This window comes from Sinohyriopsis cumingii, chromosome 10 (assembly GCF_028554795.1).
Source record: "Sinohyriopsis cumingii isolate HCF-2022 chromosome 10, ASM2855479v2, whole genome shotgun sequence".
NCBI lineage: Eukaryota > Metazoa > Mollusca > Bivalvia > Unionida > Unionidae > Sinohyriopsis > Sinohyriopsis cumingii.
The window spans coordinates 123,917,165-123,938,230 of NC_142970.1; the positions used below are offsets into that span (position 1 = coordinate 123,917,165).

Sequence of the window (21,066 nt, forward strand, 5' to 3'; positions counted from 1 at the left end):
ATGAATCTTAGAATTACTGTTACTTACACATGTGAGGTTTACACCCACTATTTCAACATATCTGCAAATGCAACCTATTTCATATTCTGTCAAATCTGTTTCCTATTTGGTTAAATGTAATGTGCTTCCTAATTGGTCAAACATAATGTACTTCCCAACTCATCAAATGACACGTTATGAATATTTAACTTAATTTTATTTGTTTGTTAATTTTTAATATTTTATTTTTATTTTTTTATTTTCTTTATATGCTATGGGTAAAGAAATATTATATCTAGTTGCTGACCTTCTTCTAAAATCAGTGACAGTTTTGGTTAAACAAGTTTAAAAATAAATAAATAATATCTTTCACAGAGTAAGAATCGTTGAGTCAAGGTCATACCTGGACTACGTGATATTTATCATGTGATAATTGGTAACAATATTTTATTTTTTCCAGAAGAATGAACTTTTGATCCTCATCTGGGAATGTTTTGTGACTAAGTTGTAAAACTGATGTTTTAATAAAGGTTTTCAGTTGAGCTTAAAACACTTGACACGTTAAGTTGTATTATGTTGTATCCAGTTTGAAGTGAATTTTATTCGAGTCAAATTGTTGAATTCAAGTGATTAGTTTCTCTGGAAACACAAAAGTGCTCTGATATAATTCATGGACAAAGACATTCACTGGAATTCATACTGAATTCAAAACTGGAATAATATTTTCTGTGACTCAACAAGAGACTGTTCACACATCAGCACATAAAGGCTATTAAAGACATCATCGACTTCCATCTTGAACTTCATCAAGATTTGAACTGAGATTCACTTCGAAAGATTCACAAGTTCCAAACCTTATGTAGCCCAATGGCTTGTTGCTATCTCTCAACTTAATGTAATTCTTATCATTTTCCAATTCACATGACGACTATCATATCTCCCACCATGAGTCATACTCAAATTGGCATGTGATGTCCAATAAACATAATTGTATTCTTCCAGCTTTTTTTCACAGGAATCTGAATATTCATTTTTATTCTTCAGTGTTGATTATTAACACTTTTCAAGAGGCTTATTTTCCCTTTCGTCTTAAACATGCATCTTGCTGGATGCCATTTTAAAAAAATTCTACAATGAACAGTTTGATCATGCAGATGCTTTGAGTGAACAAATAGGTGCAGATTAAAGCATCTGAGGTACTGCTGTACAGTTTGTCTGGTTCCCTTACTAATTTCATTAATTCTAATATGAACCCAGATCTAATTCAAACATGGATGAACAAAATTTTCTGGATTTTTTGGCAATGATAATTTTTCCATAGTTTTTGCTTTTATGCAGTAAGTCTGTACTTTAAGGGTAATTTTCATAAGACTTATAGCAAAATCATAAGGGTTGGCAGATCTGCTTAACTTGCCATCCCAACTCCTAATCCTACCCCATATCCTAACCTTAACCCTGCCATTCCCTGAATTGGTATATAAATTAATGTAGCTTGTACATGTCATTGCCATGTCCCCTGAATTTACCCTTTTGCCTGTGTGGTATACAAATATAGCAGATATTGCCATGTCCTCTGAATTTACCCTTTTGCCTGTGTGGTATACAAATATAGCAGATATTGCCATGTCCCCTGAATTTACCCTTTTGCCTGTGTGAATTACAAATATATAAGATATTTTGCCATGTTCCCTAAATTTACCTGCTGCATGTAAAGTCTAAGTTTGGTGTACAAATACACCAGAAATCCCCATGTCCCCTGAATTTACCTTCTGTCCATTAAGTTTAAGTGTAGAATTATATAAAAGTTACTGTAGTATGTGCACACCTACCCATTTCTGCCAAATTTGCCCATTATTGCCCAAGTTAAGTATTGCTGTTGTTGTAGGGTTTAACGCCATTTTTCAGCACAGGAAAGGATATACATGGCAGCCAGTATTAATGGTGGAGGAAGAACCTGGGAAAACCCCGGAAAGAACCACCAACCCAAGTTAAGTGACATACAGAAGATTATTACAGTTTGTACCTGCTATCTCCTGTCGTCTGGATTTGACGGAATTTAGCAACAATGTCTCCAGCTGTCATTTTGTCATCTAGTTGTATTGCCATGCTGCTCTTGGTGAGATTGGGTGCCTGGACTCGTATCACCCCCTCCTGAAAGTCTGCCTGTCAGAATATATCATAATGAGAATCAGCCAAAGCAAATTAATACTGACATGGAAACTGAATACTGACAAGGCAAATTAATACTGATATGGAAACTGAATACTGACAAGGCAAATGAATATTGACATGGAAACCAAATACTGGCAAGGCAAATGAATATTGACAAGGAAACTGAATGCTGGCAAGGCAAATGATTATTGATGAAGAAAATGAATACTGACAAGGCAAATGAATTCTGACAAGGAAACAGTATACTAGCAAGACAAATGTAAATGAATACTGACAAGGAAACTGAATACTGGCAAGGCAAATTAATATTCACATGGAAACTGAATACTAGCAAGGCAAATAATAATAATAATAATAATAATAATAATAATAATGACCTTATTTAAAGAGGGTAACACAATTAGCTAAAAACTAATCTACCTTGAGGCCCTCATACAAAGGAATTCATTTATTTAAGCTGCATCTCTGAAGCCACTGGATATATTGGGTTTGGAAGAAGGAAATAGAGTGGGCATTTCTAATCTCAGCTGGAATACTATTCCAGAGCAGAGTTCCAGAGTATTGGAAACTTTTTTTAAATAACTCCTTATTTGGTTTGGGAATTTTATACTGTTTGGTTGACATGGATCGCAGGTGAGGAGTATTACCAGGTAGCCTATACTGGAATAGTGATTGTAAATATTCAGGAGCACTATTCTGAGATATCCTGTACATTAATTTGGCTTTTCTCAAACAGATTCGGTCTTTAATAGGTAATATTTTTAACCTACCAGCTAAACTTTCCTTGCTTTCTTTCTGGATTGATATTAGCCCAAATGCTCTTTTTTGAAGATGTGCCAGCTTTGCTATGTTTTTATCATTTGAATTACCCCATACTGTACTACAGTAGTCCAAATAGAGTTGTATGTAACTGTTATAAAATAGTTTCCTGTGCCTTTCAGGGAGAAAATGTCTTATCCTACTGAGAAGCCATAAACTTGAATTGACTTTTTTACTGGTATGTTTGATATGTTCAGTCCATGATAGGTTATTATCTACCAGAACACCAAGTAGCCTATCATGACAGACTATTTGCAGATTTGTATCCTTCCATGTCAGACATAGTTCATCACTATCAAGATTTGTCCTTCTTTGCCGTGTTGAGATAAGTAATATTTTAGTTTTACCAGTATTTACCACCATGCCATTACATGTGCACCAGTTTTCCAGTTTGTTTAGGGCATTCTGTAAAGAAATTTCGAGCTCATGCTTTGTGTTTTGGATGTCTGACAATGTTGTGTCATCTGCATAGAGATCTGTAGATGTTATTGAGTCTCTTAGTAAAAGTGGTAGGTCATTAATAAATAAAATGAATAGTAGTGGACCTAGAATTGAGCCTTGTGGTACTCCATATCTAATTGTTTCAGGTTCAGACAGAACGTTATTTATGTAAACATGTTGTGTTCTCTCATTTAAGTACGAAGTAAACCATCTAATTGTTATTTCATCACACTGGTAGATTTTCAGTTTCTTCAAAAGGATTTCATGATCCACCATGTCAAAAGCTTTCCTGAAATCTACAAATACAGTTCCTATTATTCTACCTTGGTCAAGTGCTTGAAGCCATTTACCAGTTAGGGAGATCAAGGCAGTCTCACAGGAATGGTTCTGTCTAAAGCCTGATTGATTAGGGTGTAACAGCAAGTGTTTGGTTAAATATGACATGAATGAGTCATGGACATGTTTTTCAATCAATTTTGACAAGTTTGGTAGTATTGAAATTGGTCGGTAGTTATCAGCATCATCCTTAGAACCAGATTTGTGAATAGGAGTTACTTTTGCAGTTTTCCATATTTTGGGGACAGATAAGGTTGCAATACTTAAATTAATTATGAATGTTATGCTATCTACAATAGCAAAGGCAGAAGATTTAATGAGTCGTGGACCAATCTGATCAAGTCCTGTAGCTTTTTTGGTATCAAGTTCACTGAGACATTTTTTAACAAAGTTTTTTGACACTGGTGGGATAGAGAAACATACCTCCTTTGAGATTTTACTGCTGCAGAACTTTTTCAGTTCATTAAAGTTGTTTTCTATCACTGGCTCTTTTAACTTTGTGGTAATGTTGATGAAAAAATCATTGAAAACATTTGCAATGTCAGTTTCATCAGTGACTATGGTGTCATTTACTAGAAGTGAGTGAATTTTATTTGTCTGTTTTTTGTGCGTTCCTCCAGTGAGTTCATTGAAGACTTTCCAAATGGAGTTTGTGTTGCTCTTTTTGTTTTCAAGCAATGATTGATAATAAGTTTTTTTAGCTTTTTTGATCATACTTGTTATTTTATTTCTCCATACTTTATATTGTGCATGGTTTTCCATAGCCTTGAATTTGTCTCGTGTTTTCATGGCATCTAGGATTTCAGTAGTAAGCCAATTAGGTTGAATATCAGTCTTTACTCGATGTACTTTCAGTGGTGCATGCTTAGATACTACATCCATAAACAAGTCAGTCCACACCCTCATGAATGAATACTGACATGGAACTGAATACTAGCAAGGCAAATGAATACTGACATGGAACCTGTTACAAAAAATGTCCAGAACAGGTTAGGGTTAACCCTAATCTGCCACTTTTTTGTCATTGATTCACTAAATTGGTGACAATTAAAACTTTAGTGCTAACATGATTCACAAAGGATACAAAAACCAAACATTTTCTACTTGCCCAAAATTAATAATTTCATTAAACTGCACAAAAGACAAGTTTTTGATTAATATTTGTAATAAATTAATGATACAGTTGCATATAATCTGTCAACAGTTTTACAAACACACCTAGGCTTAAGACATATGATTAGTCCATTTGAAATCGGACTTATTTCATCCAACCTGACTGCTGATGCACGGTAATTAGTAGACGTAAGTTCAATTAATGCTAATGATACACATATTTCAGTAACTAGCACAGACATAAATTCAGCTGACATTACAGATACACAGATTTCAGCAATTAGCACAGACATAAGTGCAATTAATGTTACTGATACACAGTAATTAGTACAGACATAAGTTCAATTACCATTAACTGATACACAGTAATTAGTACAGACATAAGTTCAATTACCATTAACTGATACACAGTAATTTGTACAGACATAAGTTCAATTACCATTAACTGATACACAGTAATTAATACAGACATAAGTTCAATTACCATTAACTGATACACAGTAATTTGTACAGACATAAGTTCAATTACCATTAACTGATACACAGTAATTAGTACAGACATAAGTTAAATTACCGTTAACTGATACACAGAAATTGGTACAGACATAAGTTCAATTACCGTTAACTGATACACAGTAATTGGTACAGTCATAAGTGCAATTAATATTACTGATATACAATAATTTGTACAGACATAAGTTCAATTACCGTTAACTGATACACAGTAATTAGTACAGACATAAGTTCAATTAATGTTGCTAATACACAGATTTCAGTAATTAGTACAGACATAAGCTCAATTAACGTAACTGATACACAGATTTCAGTAATTTGTACAGACATTAGTTCAATTAATGTTAACTCCAAGTCTGAGCTGCTAAAAGAAGAATATAATAATCACACATCTCCTGAAAAGTTATTCACAAACACACAAGTCATCAGGACAGTGACATGGACCAAACACAAAGTGTCCTGGACAGTGATATGAACCTCAGTAACACACATCTCCTGGACATTAACACAAATCTCAATAACACACAAGTCTCCTGGGCAGTATAATACACCTCACCCATCTCATGGACAGTATAATACACCTAACCCATCTCCTGGACAGTATAATACACCTAACCCATCTCATGGACAGTATAATACACCTAACCCACCTCATGGACAGTATAATACACCTCACCCATCTCCTGGACAGTATAATACACCTAACCCATCTCATGGACAGTATAATACATCTAACCCATCTCCTGGACAGTATAATACACCTCACCCATCTCATGGACAGTATAATACACCTAACCCATCTCCTGGACAGTATAATACACCTAACCCATCTCATGGACAGTACAATACACCTCACCCATCTCATGGACAGTATAATACACCTAACCCATCTCCTGGACAGTATAATACACCTCATCCATCTCATGGACAGTATAATACACCTAACCCATCTCATGGACAGTATAATACATCTAACCCATCTCATGGACAGTATAATACACCTAACCCATCTCATGGACAGTATAATACATCTCACCCATCTCAGGGACAGTATAATACATCTCACCCATCTCATGGACAGTATAATACATCTCACCCATCTCATGGACAGTATAATACACCTAACCCATCTCATGGACAGTATAATATATCTAACCCATCTCATGGACAGCATAATACACCTAACCCATTCCATGGACAGTATAATACATATAACCCATCTCCTGGACAGTATAATACACCTCACCCATCTCCTGGACAGTATAATATGCCTAACCCATCTCCTGGACAGTATAATACATCTAACCCATCTCATGGACAGTATAATACACCTCACCCATCTCATGGACAGTATAATACACCCAACCCATCTCCTGGACAGTATAATACACCTAACCCATCTCATGGACAGTATAATACACCTAACCCATCTCCTGGACAGTATAATACACCTAACCCATCTCCTGGACAGTATAATACACCTCACCCATCTCCTGGACAGTATAATATGCCTAACCCATCTCCTGGACAGTATAATACATCTAACCCATCTCATGGACAGTATAATACACCTCACCCATCTCATGGACAGTATAATACACCTCACCCATCTCATGGACAGTATAATACACCTAACCCATCTCCTGGACAGTATAATACATCTAACCCATCTCATGGACAGTATAATACACCTAACCCATCTCCTGGACGGTATAATACACCTAACACATCTCCTGGACAGTATAATACACCTCACCCATCTCATGGACTGTATAATACAGCACACCCATCTCCTGGACAGTATAATACACCTAACCCATCTCATGGACAGTATAATACATCTAACCCATCTCATGGACAGTATAATACACCTCACCCATCTCACGGACTGTATAATACACCTCACCCATCTCCTGGACAGTATAATACACCTCACCCATCTCCTGGACGGTATAATACACCTAACCCATCTCCTGGACAGTATAATACACCTCACCCATCTCATGGACTGTATAATACACCTCACCCATCTCCTGGACAGTATAATACACCTAACCCATCTCATGGACAGTATAATACATCTAACCCATCTCCTGGACAGTATAATACACCTCACCCATCTCATGGACAGTATAATACACCTAACCCATCTCCTGGACAGTATAATACACCTAACCCATCTCATGGACAGTATAATACACCTCACCCATCTCATGGACAGTATAATACACCTAACCCATCTCCTGGACAGTATAATACACCTAACCCATCTCATGGACAGTATAATACATCTCACCCATCTCATGGCCAGTATAATACATCTAACCCATTTCCTGGACAGTATAATACACCTCAACCATCTCCTGGACAGTATAATACATCTAACCCATTTCCTGGACAGTATAATACACCTCACCCATCTCATGGACAGTATAATACACCTAACCCATCTCATGGACAGTATAATACATCTAACCCATCTCATGGACAGTATAATACACCTAACCCATCTCATGGACAGTATAATACATCTAACCCATCTCCTGGACAGTATAATACACCTCACCCATCTCCTGGACAGTATAATACACCTAACCCACCTCCTGGATAGTATAATACACCTAACCCATCTCCTGAACAGTATAATACACCTAACCCATCTCATGGATAGTATAATACACCTCACCCATCTCCTGGACAGTATAATACACCTAACCCACCTCCTGGACAGTATAATACACCTAACCCACCTCCTGGATAGTATAATACACCTCACCCATCTCATGGACAGTATAATACACATAACCCATCTCCTGGACAGTATAATACACCTCACCCATCTCCTGGACAGTATAATACACCTAACCCACCTCCTGGATAGTATAATACACCTAACCAATCTCCTGGACAGTATAATACACCTCACCCATCTCATGGACAGTATAATACACCTAACCCATCTCATGGACAGTATAATACACCTAACCCATCTCATGGATAGTATAATATACCTCACCCATCTCATGGACAGTATAATACACCTAACCCATCTCCTGGACAGTATAATACACCTCACCCATCTCCTGGACAGTATAATACATCTAACCCATCTCCTGGACAGTATAATACACCTCACCCATCTCATGGACAGTATAATACACCTAACCCACCTCCTGGATAGTATAATACACCTAACCCATCTCATGGACAGTATAATACACCTAACCCATCTCATGGACAATATAATACACCTCACCCATCTCAGGGACAGTATAATACACCTAACCCATCTCATGGACAGTATAATACACCTCACCCATCTCAGGGACAGTATAATACACCTCACCCATTTCATGGACAGTATAATACACCTAACCCATCTCCTGGACAGTATAATACACCTAACCCATCTCCTGGACAGTATAATACACCTAACCCATCTCATGGACAGTATACTACATCTAACGTATCTCATAGACAGTATAATACATCTAACCCATCTCATTGACAGTAAAATACATCTAACCCATCTCATGGACAGTATAATACATCTAACCTATCTCATAGACAGTATAATACACCTAACCCACGTCCTGGACAGTATAATACACCTCACCCATCTCCTGGACAGTATAATACACCTCACCCATCTCATGGACAGTATAATACACCTAACCCATCTCCTGGACAGTATAATACATCTAACCCATCTCATGGACAGTATAATACACCTCACCCATCTCCTGGACAGTATAATACACCTAACCCATCTCCTGGACAGTATAATACACCGCACCCATCTCCTGGACGGTATAATACACCTAACCCATCACATGGACTGTATAATACACCTCACCAATCTCATGGACAGTATAATACATCTAACCCATCTCATGGACAGTATAATACACCTCACCCATCTCAGGGACTGTATAATACACCTAACCCATCTCATGCACAGTATAATACACCTAACCCATCTCCTGGACAGTATAATACACCTCACCCATCTCATGGACAGTATAATACACCTCACCCATCTCATGGACAGTATAATACACCTCACCCATCTCCTGGACAGTATAATACACCTAACCCATCTCATGGACAGTATAATACACCTAACCCATCTCATGGACAGTATAATACACCTCACCCATCTCATGGACAGTATAATACACCTCACCCATCTCATGGACAGTATAATACACCTCACCCATCTCATGGACAGTATAATACATCTAACCCATCTCATGGACTGTATAATACACCTCACCCATCTCATGGACAGTATAATACATCTAACCCATCTCATGGACAGTATAATACACCTCACCCATCTCAGGGACTGTATAATACACCTAACCCATCTCATGCACAGTATAATACACCTAACCCATCTCCTGGACAGTATAATACACCTCACCCATCTCATGGACAGTATAATACACCTCACCCATCTCATGGACAGTATAATACACCTCACCCATCTCCTGGACAGTATAATACACCTAACCCATCTCATGGACAGTATAATACACCTAAGCCATCTCATGGACAGTATAATACACCTCACCCATCTCATGGACAGTATAATACACCTCACCCATCTCATGGACAGTATAATACACCTAACCCATCTCCTGGACAGTATAATACACCTAACCCATCTCATGGACAGTATAATACATCTAACCCATCTCCTGGATAGTATAATACACCTCAACCATCTCCTGGACAGTATAATACACCTCAACCATCTCATGGACAGTATAATACACCTCACCCATCTCATGGACAGTATAATACACCTAACCCATCTCTTGGACAGTATAATACACCTGACCCATCTCCTGGACAGTATAATACATCTAACCCATCTCCTAGACAGTATAATATACCTAACCCATTTCATGGACAGTATAATACATCTAACCCATCACATGGACTGTATAATACACCTCACCCATCTCATGGACAGTATAATACATCTAACCCATCTCATGGACAGTATAATACACCTCACCCATCTCATGGACAGTATAATACACCTCACCCATCTCATGGACAGTATAATACACCTAACCCATCTCATGGACAGTATAATACATCTAACCCATCTCCTGGACAGTATAATACACCTCACCCATCTCATGGACAGTATAATACACCTCACCCATCTCATGGACAGTATAATACATCTAACCCATCTCATGGACAGTATAATACACCTAACCCATCTCATGGACAGTATAATACACCTAACCCATCTCATGGACAGTATAATACATCTAACCCATCGCATGGACAGTATAATACACCTCACCCATCTCCTGGACAGTATAATACACCTCAACCATCTCATGGACAGTAGAACACACCTAACCCATCTCATGGACAGTATAACACATCTAACCCATCTCATGGACAGTATAATACACCTAACTCATCTCATGGACAGTATAATACACCTAACCCATCTCATGGACAGTATAATACACCTCACCCATCTCCTGGACGGTATAATACACCTCACCCATCTCATGGACAGTATAATACACCTCACCCATCTCCTGTGCAGTACATTTTTGTAGCTCATTAAAACACGAGTCTCCTGCACAATTACACACACATCACTAATACACAATTTTCCTACATACAGTAATACACACATAACTAACAACACAAGTCCTCACTAACACACAAGTCTCTTGGTAATACACACCTCACTAACAACACAAGTCCTCACGAATATACAAGTCTCCTAGACAGTAATACATACCTCACTAATAATAGCTGGTCTCCTGTAGACTTCTGATTTATCCTTCTTTGCACCAATAAGTTTCACTTTCTATAGAGGAAAATAATCCATGACAATAAATTGGAAAACAAGTCTTATTCAGACCTGAAGCTTTAAACAAAATCTAAGTCCTGAAAGTGTAAAATTGTACCAAAAATTGGACAAATTACTAGAATGACCTGAATATCAATCAGGTCGCATGACATCATCTATCTGAAGCAGCTTTTGTCACATCATGCAAAGAAGGTTTTGTCAAAAAGTCCTTTTCCATTGACAGTAGTCTATATTACTTTGCTTAGTTATGTAGGAAACTTTACAACACAAATAGGGCCAACTCAATAGTTTCCATTCACAGTAGTCTACAACATTACTTTGTTTAATTATGTAGGAAACTTTACAACACAAATAGGGCCAACTCAATAGTTTCCATTAACGAATAAATATTCAACAATAAGCAAAATATAAATGCTGATGAAAGAAGTGGTTTACTTGACAATAAAAGAAGTGGTTTAGCCCATAAAGAAAGTGGTTTAGTTGACAATGAAAGTGATTCATTTGACAATGAAAGAAGTGGTTTAGTTGACAATGAAAGTGGTTAAGCTGAGAATGAAAGAAGTGGTTTAGTTGACAATGAAAGTAGTTCAGTTGCCAATGAAAAAAGTGGTTTAGTTGAAAATGAAACTGGTTCATTTGACAATGAAGTGGTTTAGTTGACAATGAAAGTGGTTAAGCTGAGAATGAAAGAAGTGGTTTAGTTGACAATGAAAGTAGTTCAGTTGCCAATGAAAAAAGTGGTTTAGTTGAAAATGAAACAGGTTTATTTGACAATGAAGTGGTTTAGTTGACAATGAAAGTGGTTTAGTTGAGAATGAAAGAAGTGGTTTAGTTGAGAATAAAGTGGTTTAGTTGACAATGAAAGTGATTCATTTGACAATAAAAGAAGTGGTTTACCTGACAATGAAAGTAGTTTAGTTGACAATGAAAGAAGTGGTTTAGTTGACAATGAAAGTGATTGATTTGACAATGAAAGAAGTGGTTTAGTTGACAATGAAAGTGGTTTAGTTGACAATGAAAATGGTTTAGTTGACAATGAAAAATGTTCTGCATCTGATTATACTTGATTGCAAATCAAAACTTATGCAAGAATCCCTTGATGGGACAGACACTATTGTCTGGACAGAATTTTTAAGGTTCCAAAACTAAAACAATTTCTTACTTTTAGCAGCTGACTCCTTCAACCATCTCTGATATTCTTGAGCAATAATATTTCACCATTTTGACTATCATGGCAGCAATATGGAATATTGTTTCGTATATCTATATGATTTGATCTATTTTTTAACATTTTACCACTAAAGTGCTCTCCATTATGGATCACTGCCATCTCAACTGTCAGCATAGGTTTGAGTCTCAGATTCAGCCAATGTGGGTATGTGAGAAAGCTTGCCAGTAGCTTCTCGAGGGTTGGTGGTTCTTTCTGGGGATTTCCCAGGTTCTTCCTCCACCATTAAGACTGGCCTCCATGTATAGCCTATCGTGTGCTGAAAAATGGCATTAAACCCTACAACAACAACAACAACAACAACATTTGACCATTTTGACTATCATGGCAGCCATATAGAATATTGTTATGTATATCAATATGATTGTATCTATTTTTTAACATTTTTATTCATGGCTGTAAATCATACAGAATATCATATAGTTAGTTTTCCTTACATGGCCTGAGTATCTCAAGAGAGCAGTAGTTTCATAGGATCTATATATATATATATATATATATGCTTATGTATGTCTTGACAATTACTTACAATACTCTTGATAGTAAGACTTAATGGCATCAATATCTCAGTGGCTGATGGGGTTTTGACATTTCTAGAATAATTCTATAAGTTCCCATTGGCTGGGGTAGGTCACATGAATAGGCCAAATCAAAATTAAATTTTAGACTATAGTATTATACTACTGTGATAAATTATTCAAAGGAATTCTGAACAACAAAATTTGATGTCATTTTTTGGAGGACCAGTATATTTCTGGTCTGAAATTTATAAGGAACTTTTCATTCATTTAGGACTGTCATAGACCTTTATAAGGATTATTTTGGATTCACTTCATTATCCTGTAATTTCCTTTCACATTTTCATTTATAACTTTCATAATTAAATTGTTAAATTTTACAAAACTTGATGGTTTTGCTTTTTTCTGTTATTTAGTTTGTGACCACAGAGTCATAAAATACAAAATTGGCATTAACCCTAATCCTAACCCTAACTAGTATTTTCAGTTAGGATATCATAAAAAAAGAGTTTGGTAAAATTCCATACTGATACATGGTCATCCATTCAGGTGAAGATTTTCAAGATGCCCACCATGGTGGCCATCCAGATTGGCATCATTTTCATCTTGAACCAACCAGACACTATCAGATGTCTTTTGGTGAAAACTGACTGGAATGGGTACTGATTTTAAGGATTGGCATCACTGTCATCTAGAACTAACCTGACACTATCAGTGTCTTCTGGTGAAAACTTACTGGAATGGGTACTGATCTTTTAAGGATGGCTGCCATGGATGACAACTTGGCATAATTTCAATTACAACCAATTGTATCTCACAAAAAGTCTTATGTTGAAAACCCTAATATCCATCTAGGAGGGGTAACAATAACAACCCTAACATCCATCTAGGAGGGGTAACAATAACAAGATTGTGAAGATAGTTGCTAGAATCGCTGTTGGAGTAATGTCATCATTCATTTTTATTCAGAATCCAAGCAGATTTGAAGTAGCAACAGCAAACTTGTGCTAATGGACAGAAAGAAAAAAACTTGTGCTAATGGACAGAAAGAAAAAAACTTGTGCTAATGGACAAAAAGAAAAAAACTTGTGCTAATGGACAGAAAGAAAAAACTTGTGCTAATGGACAGAAATGAGAACAGATAGCTCATAACAGGCCATCTGATAATTTTTCATTTCATTTCATTTATGACAATGTACTGATATAATGTCTCATGACAATGTACTGACTTAATGCCTCATGACAATGTACTGACTTAATGCCTCATGACAATGTACTGACATAATGCCTCATGACAATGTACTGACTTAATGCCTCATGACAAAACACTAACATAATGCCTCGCAAAAAAAAATACTCACATGTTTATCCCGAGTCTTCCTCATTTGCTCTTGCTCATAATGCCTCCTCACATGTACCATTAAAGCAGAGGGAATCTAATGGAAATGTACAATGGAAACATCATGATTGCTAAATATCTAAATCAAATCTGAATGGAAGGAATCTAATGGAAATCTACAATGGAAACATCATGATTGCTAGATATCTAAATCAAAGCTGAATGGAGAGAATTTGATGTAAAAGTACAATGGAAACATCATGATTGCTAGATAACTAAATCAAATCTGAATGGAAGGAATCTAATGGATATGTACAATGGAATCAATATGATTGCTAGATATCTATCGTTAAGCAGCCTGCCCCAAGATATTCTCATCTACTGTACTCTGGCCACATCTCTCATTACTTCAGGAGTCTCAAGTGGTCTAACCCACTCACCATTACACTGATATCTAATTATCCATGTGGGTTTACATCTTGGCTCAGCCAATGTGAGTACGTAAGAAAGCTTGCAGTAGCTTCCCATGTGTTGGTGGTTCTTCCTCCACCAAATATACTGGCTGCTATGTGCATTATCATAGCACTTTCTCCCTCTCTCCCAAGGTGTTAAGAGGAGTTTTAATAGAAGAATTTGCAAAGGTATGTTAATAAATCAATGATGGAAAATGACCAGATTGCAAATCATAAATACTGAAAATAAATTTGTATTCATCATGTATCAATATTTGAATATTTTGGGCATTACTGAACCAGAGACAAGCAATCAAAATACAATTTGTATATTTTGGGTATTACTGAACCACAGACAAGCAATCAAAATACCAATTTGTATATTTTGGGCATTACTGAACAAGAGATAAGCAATCAAAATACCAATTTGTATATTTTGGGCATTACTGAACAAGAGATAAGCAATCAAAATACCAATTTGTATATTTTGGGCATTACTGAACAAGAGACAAGCAATCAAAATACCAATTTGTATATTTTGGGCATTACTGAACAAGAGATAAGCAATCAAAATACCAATTTGTATATTTTGGGCATTACTGAACCAGAGACAAGCAATCAAAATACCAATATGTATATTTTGGGCATTACTGAACCAGATACAAGCAATCAAAATACCAATTTGCATGACTGTAAGGAACAATCTGCCAGAAAATTTTATACTAGAGAAACTAAGCTAAATGCAAAAGCTATCAAAATGTGTGGACCATGAACTATAGATCATAGTGACCTAGTTTTCAGTGATGGCCTTATAACTTCTAATGATGCAATTACACACCAATATTTGACTCCACAGACATGAATTTGTGAGACACTGTTAGAATGTGCTGGTAGCAAAGCTTAACCAAAGTAACTGGACCATAGATCAAAGTGTCTGACTACCTGTCACTAATGGTTGAAGTGCTCCTTATAATGCAGCTACATACCAAGTTATGTGTCTCCTGAAGTACTCAAGATGCAGCTACATACCAAGTTATGCATCTGATGAGGTACTCAAGATGTAGCTACATACCAAGTTATGTGTCTCCTGAAGTACTCAAGATGTAGCTACATACCAAGTTATGTGTCCCCTGAAGTACTCAAGATGCAGCTACATACCAAGTTATGCATCTGATGAGGTACTCAAGATGCAGCTACATACCAAGTTATGTGTCTCCTGAAGTACTCAAGATGTAGCTACATACCAAGTTATGTGTCTCCTGAAGTACTCAAGATGCAGCTACATACCAAGTTATGTGTCTCCTGAAGTACTCAAGATGCAGCTACATACCAAGTTATGTGTCTGATGAGGAAACAGTTCCTGAGAAAATAAGGAAATGCAAATGGTAACCAATATCACTGGACTTTGAAAAACCCAGCACCTCACATGTATCATAGTCATGGTACAGTCACTCCTCCCACTATCAAAACTAAGTCCTAGAGATCAACACTGATACTGTCACTCTTCTCAGTACCAAAACCATGTCCTACAGTCTGAAACCAGTATTCTCTTTATTCCAACTATCAAAACCATGTCCTACAGTCTGAAACCAGTACTGTCTTTATTCCAACTATCAAATCAAGGTCCTACAGTCTGGAACCAGTATTCTCTTTATTCCAACTACCAAAACCCAAGTCATACAGTCTGAAACCAGTACTGTCTTTATTCCAACAATCAAATCAAGGTCCTACAGTCTGAAACCAGTATTCTCTTTATTCCAACTACCAAAACCAAGTCCTATATTCTGACACCATTAGTCTTGTTATTTCAACTACATGAACCAAGTTCTACAGACCATACTATTTCATGAACCAGAGCCTATCTACCTGGAACAAATTGCCTATCTACCTGGAACAAATTGCCTATCTACCTGGAACAAAGTGCCTTTTGAATTTGGACACAGTGAAAAGTTGATATAATTTATGAGTGCTCTAAAAATTCACCTGTTTTGAATGCAAGAACCGACTTAAGATTTAACATTGTTTTCTTACTCTGAATGGTGCTGTAATCTGTAATATAACAGTGGTGTAATCTAAAATTTAATAGTGGTGTAATGTATAATTTAATAATGGTGTAATGTATAATTTAATAGTGGTGTAATGTGTAATTTAACAGTGGTGTAATGTGTAATTTAACAGTGGTGTAATGTATAATTTAATAGTGGTGTAATGTGTAATTTAACAGTGGTGTAATATGTAATTTAACAGTGGTGTAATGTGTAATTTAACAGTGGTGTAATGTATAATTTAATAGTCGTGTAATGTGTAATTTAACAGTGGTGTAATCTGCAATTTAACAGTGTGTAACCTGAAATTTAACAGTGGTGTAATGTGTAATTTAATAGTTGTGTAATCTGTAATTTAATTGTGGTGTAATGTGTAATTTAACAGTGGTGTAATGTGTAATTTAATTGTGGTTTAACCTGTAATTTAATAGTGGTGTAATACACTCACTCACTTATTTCAACAGCAAGAACAAATTTAAAGCAGCAGGGGGGGCGAATCCGACATTTTGTCCAATCGTTATTTTGCTTAATTATTACTTTCTGCACTCAGCGGATCCGGTGTAGTCAGCGCCTGGTAAAAAAAAAACGACGACGGTCCATCCTACACAACGGTGACGTCATTTGGTTTAATACACTTTTCTGCGCGTCGATCCCAACGTCGTCAGCGTTTGGTAAACGCCGCGACGACCGCGTTGATGTCATTTCCCCCCCTGCTGCTAAGAAGTTATTTACAATGATCTCACAAATAGAGTAACCACTAACTCTTCATCTTGTAAATCAATTAGATTATTTGACTGATCAGTAAGTCTGAAATTAATTCTTGTTAACAATTTATTATGGCATCTCATATAGACTGGATTAATTGGACTTTCAACTATTAAAAACCCTGGAGGGGCCGTTGGTGCAAATGAATAAAGGATGTATCCCTGTTGAGCTTGATTTGATTGTTTGGTATCTATTTGATAACTTCCTTCAATTGCATCACATACTAAATTGAGCGCTATCACAGACGTGATATTTACGTTATGCGGTCATTGTTGTATTTAAGGAGCGTTAAATCCTGTTTAGGCCCGGCGAGAAAATCACCGATAGACTTTTCTAGTTCGCGCGCGTTGTATTCGGAAAACTTAAAATTCGGTAAATCGGCTTCTGTGATATTGTAACCGGTTAGAAACTTTTGTTTGTTATCATCGTTGTTATTAATTATCGTCTGAATGATTCGTTCGTGGATATATTCCATGTCTGATACAAGTTGATTTAACACTTCAACGTGCTTTTGTGAGTTTGTCCGCCGTAGTTGTTCCAGCTGTATCCGAAAATTACGATTGATCTCAGCGAAGTAACCAATGATGTCAGATAACGTGAACGCTATGGTAACAGTTGATTCATCTGTTTTCTTAACGATAAAATCCCATTGTATGGTTTTTTTTATCTGTGAATATAAATCTTTTGGCCAATCTTTCTTTTCTTATTTCAGATAAATCATTTCGGTATGATAGATAAATTTCATTGTATGATGGCACACTTGTGTCAGGTTCAATGCGTCGTTGAGGTTTTTTTTCAGGCCATCCTAGTACGGTTCTTATTGAACTGTTATAAATGTCTACGACGTATCCCCCGGTGGATATCTCAATGGACGATGACAACGTCGGCTCATGAACTTTTATAGCTATTTTTGATTCCTTACCGGTGATTGATTTTATTCTACGCTGGATTTCAGCATCAATTTGTTCAATTTGGTAGGACCCAGTTGGTATCGAAACCTCTTTCCAGTCTGGTGTTCCATCGGGTTTATTACTGTTTGCGAACATCAGCGAGTCATTTGGTTTCTGATCATTAAACGCTACTGATCTGATATTAGGCCAGCTATGATACACCCGTAATTTCACTAGCGCTATTTCCTTTACAGGAATCGGCGAAGGAAAGTTTACACTGAATTCAAGGTTTGTTGACGTTATCGATATCATGCTTGTTTGTATCGGAGTTGTGTTCTCCGCGATCCGTTGAAGCAGTTCGAGTGACATTATTGTTATTACTAAAGTTATTTTCAATTTCTGATTTCAACATCGCGGAGTTATACAACTGGGTCATCGCGAAAAATTCAACATCGGATATAAACGAATTATCTATCGACAGCGAGATCAATTCGGATAATTTTGAGTACGCGTCAAATACTATTTGGTGGCGAACTGTATACTCGCTGAGTTTTTTCTGAGCACACAATGATAGTTTTTTTGTAATTGCGATTGCAACCCCCGCGATTGTTGTTGTCGCGGAAATAGCAATCGGAGCTATCATTGTAACCGACGACAAAATAACACCCGCGCCGGCCATGATCCCGGATATCGAGTACACAGCGACGTCAATCGCGGTTATTTTTCGATGGTATTATTTTATTTTTACATGATATTGTTCCGAGCGCGCCTTTAAATCGGCGGCGTATTCTCGCACAGTGTCGTATCTGTAACGTTGCAAATTGTGATTTTCGCGTTCGTGGTGTCGCTGTATCGTAGCCGTATACCACCACCGTGAAATTAATAATCGACGGAGAAACCGTCAAAATTTGGTGGAATAGCAGATACATATTCTAGTATCCAAGGTACTTTTGTTCTAACTATTTCGTCGGATGTAGATATGTGAACCGCAGAATATTTTCTGGCATCGTTTATATATGTTATTGTGTTAATACCAGTTTGGTCGGGTATCGTGACAAGCAACTTAAATGGAATACGATGTAATCTTGTAAATCGATAACAACCCTGTACACCTTTATGGTCAAACGTCACCATATTGCGGTCACCCCCCTTGACCCAATCGAGGACCCCACTAGCTATCGTGTACACGATGTTATTAACATGTACGGGGGTGTGTGGAATTTTTATTTTGTTGATGGGCGTGCTAAGGTCCGTAAACATCCTAGCGAGTGCGAGTGAATCCTCGGTAAGTTTCGCGACATTGTCTCTATTCTTATTAATAATGTCACCTAAATCATTTTTTATTTTGTCGAGTTTTTCATTCACAGACGCGTTATCCACGTTAATGTCGATTAATTTCGTTTTGATTTCTTCAAAAAACTTATCAGCGACGCCGCGGGCGGATTTTTGTTCGTCAATGAATGTTTTAATTTCAGTGAGAGTCTTGTCGGCCGCAGGCGGGCTTCCCAAAAACTTTTTCGCGATATTGCTGGTGGGTTTATATTCGTTGACAAACGCTTGGACGCTAACGAGCGTACTAAAGTATGTTTGAAGAGGGCTATTGGGGGATTTTTGCTCGTCAATGAACGCTTTAATCTCATCGAGGGTCGTGACAACCTTGGGTGGTTTTCCAAAAAACTTATCCGCAGCGTCGTTAGTGGGTTTTTGATCGTCAAGGGATTTTTTAATCTCGGGGAGTTTTATACTGGGAGGTATGGATACAAGAAATTTGTCAATGATATTTTTTCTAAACGTCGCAAACTCATTGACAGATTTTTGTACCACCTCGAGCTGACTTGCTTGTGTGTTAAATTTATTATAGAAGTTATTTAATGAGCTCGACATGGATATAAGATTGTTATCCAATATATCTATTTTTCCCATGACCGTCTTGTATTGTTCTCCTGGCTTAAGTCGTCCGTCGCTGGAATACAACGCTATGGCGTTCTCAGCGGCATCATTATTTCGTGTTAAAACGTCACTGAGTGACACGTTACTGCTTTTCAATTTACCCTGGCGATCTTGAAATACAACTATTTCGTCCGGGTCGACCTCCGTTAGATTTAACGTATCAGCGATTGCATCCTCGATTAGTTTTTTTATGTCATCGGTGGCGAGCATTTCCATGGTGGGTTTTTTCAGCGCTGAAATAAATCGTCCCCAGATATCAATCATTGTTATTGTAAATGTTATTCTCTAAAATCCGTTGGGCCTCTACGACCCCACTAGTGTATTCGTTTACAACCACATGAGGTGGTTTCCGCGATGATGAAATCGCCGCGAGTACGTTCAATACCTCACGGCCGCATATCGGTGGGTCACTTAATTGTTGTGTTGGCAGTGTGGAATAAAAAACTGGGGCTGAACACGCCCGGATATACCGCATGAACTCGTTTGGCGGGGCTAACCCGTATGAATCAAAATAGACGATCGCACGCGGATCAATTGCGTATGCAACCCAATGAGTCCCCGCTCTGGAGGATTTATCGAGGTTAATTATACCGGTTTCAATATTCCTTGGTTTTGTCGGTAATTGATCCCTCATAAAAACACCTCTGAAGTT

General features: G+C 37.2%; 1 protein-coding gene across 3 annotated transcripts in view; it reads right to left on the reverse strand.

Annotated features, from left to right (window-relative positions):
- LOC149791143 (rho GTPase-activating protein 18-like) overlaps positions 1-21,066 on the reverse strand; it is a 225,489-nt gene that overhangs the window by 35,941 nt on the left and 168,482 nt on the right. For all 3 annotated transcript variants that reach the window (XR_016423943.1, XR_016423942.1, XM_089973062.1), the window contains exons 14-16: positions 14,335-14,409; positions 11,156-11,224; positions 2,003-2,142 (exon numbers count right to left, since the gene is read on the reverse strand). Coding sequence is in view for 1 of the 3 variants with exons in the window: in XM_089973062.1 (XP_089829188.1) it covers positions 2,003-2,142; positions 11,156-11,224; positions 14,335-14,409 (284 nt within the window). In the remaining 2 variants the exon portion in view is untranslated. The remainder of the gene's footprint in view (positions 1-2,002; positions 2,143-11,155; positions 11,225-14,334; positions 14,410-21,066) is intronic.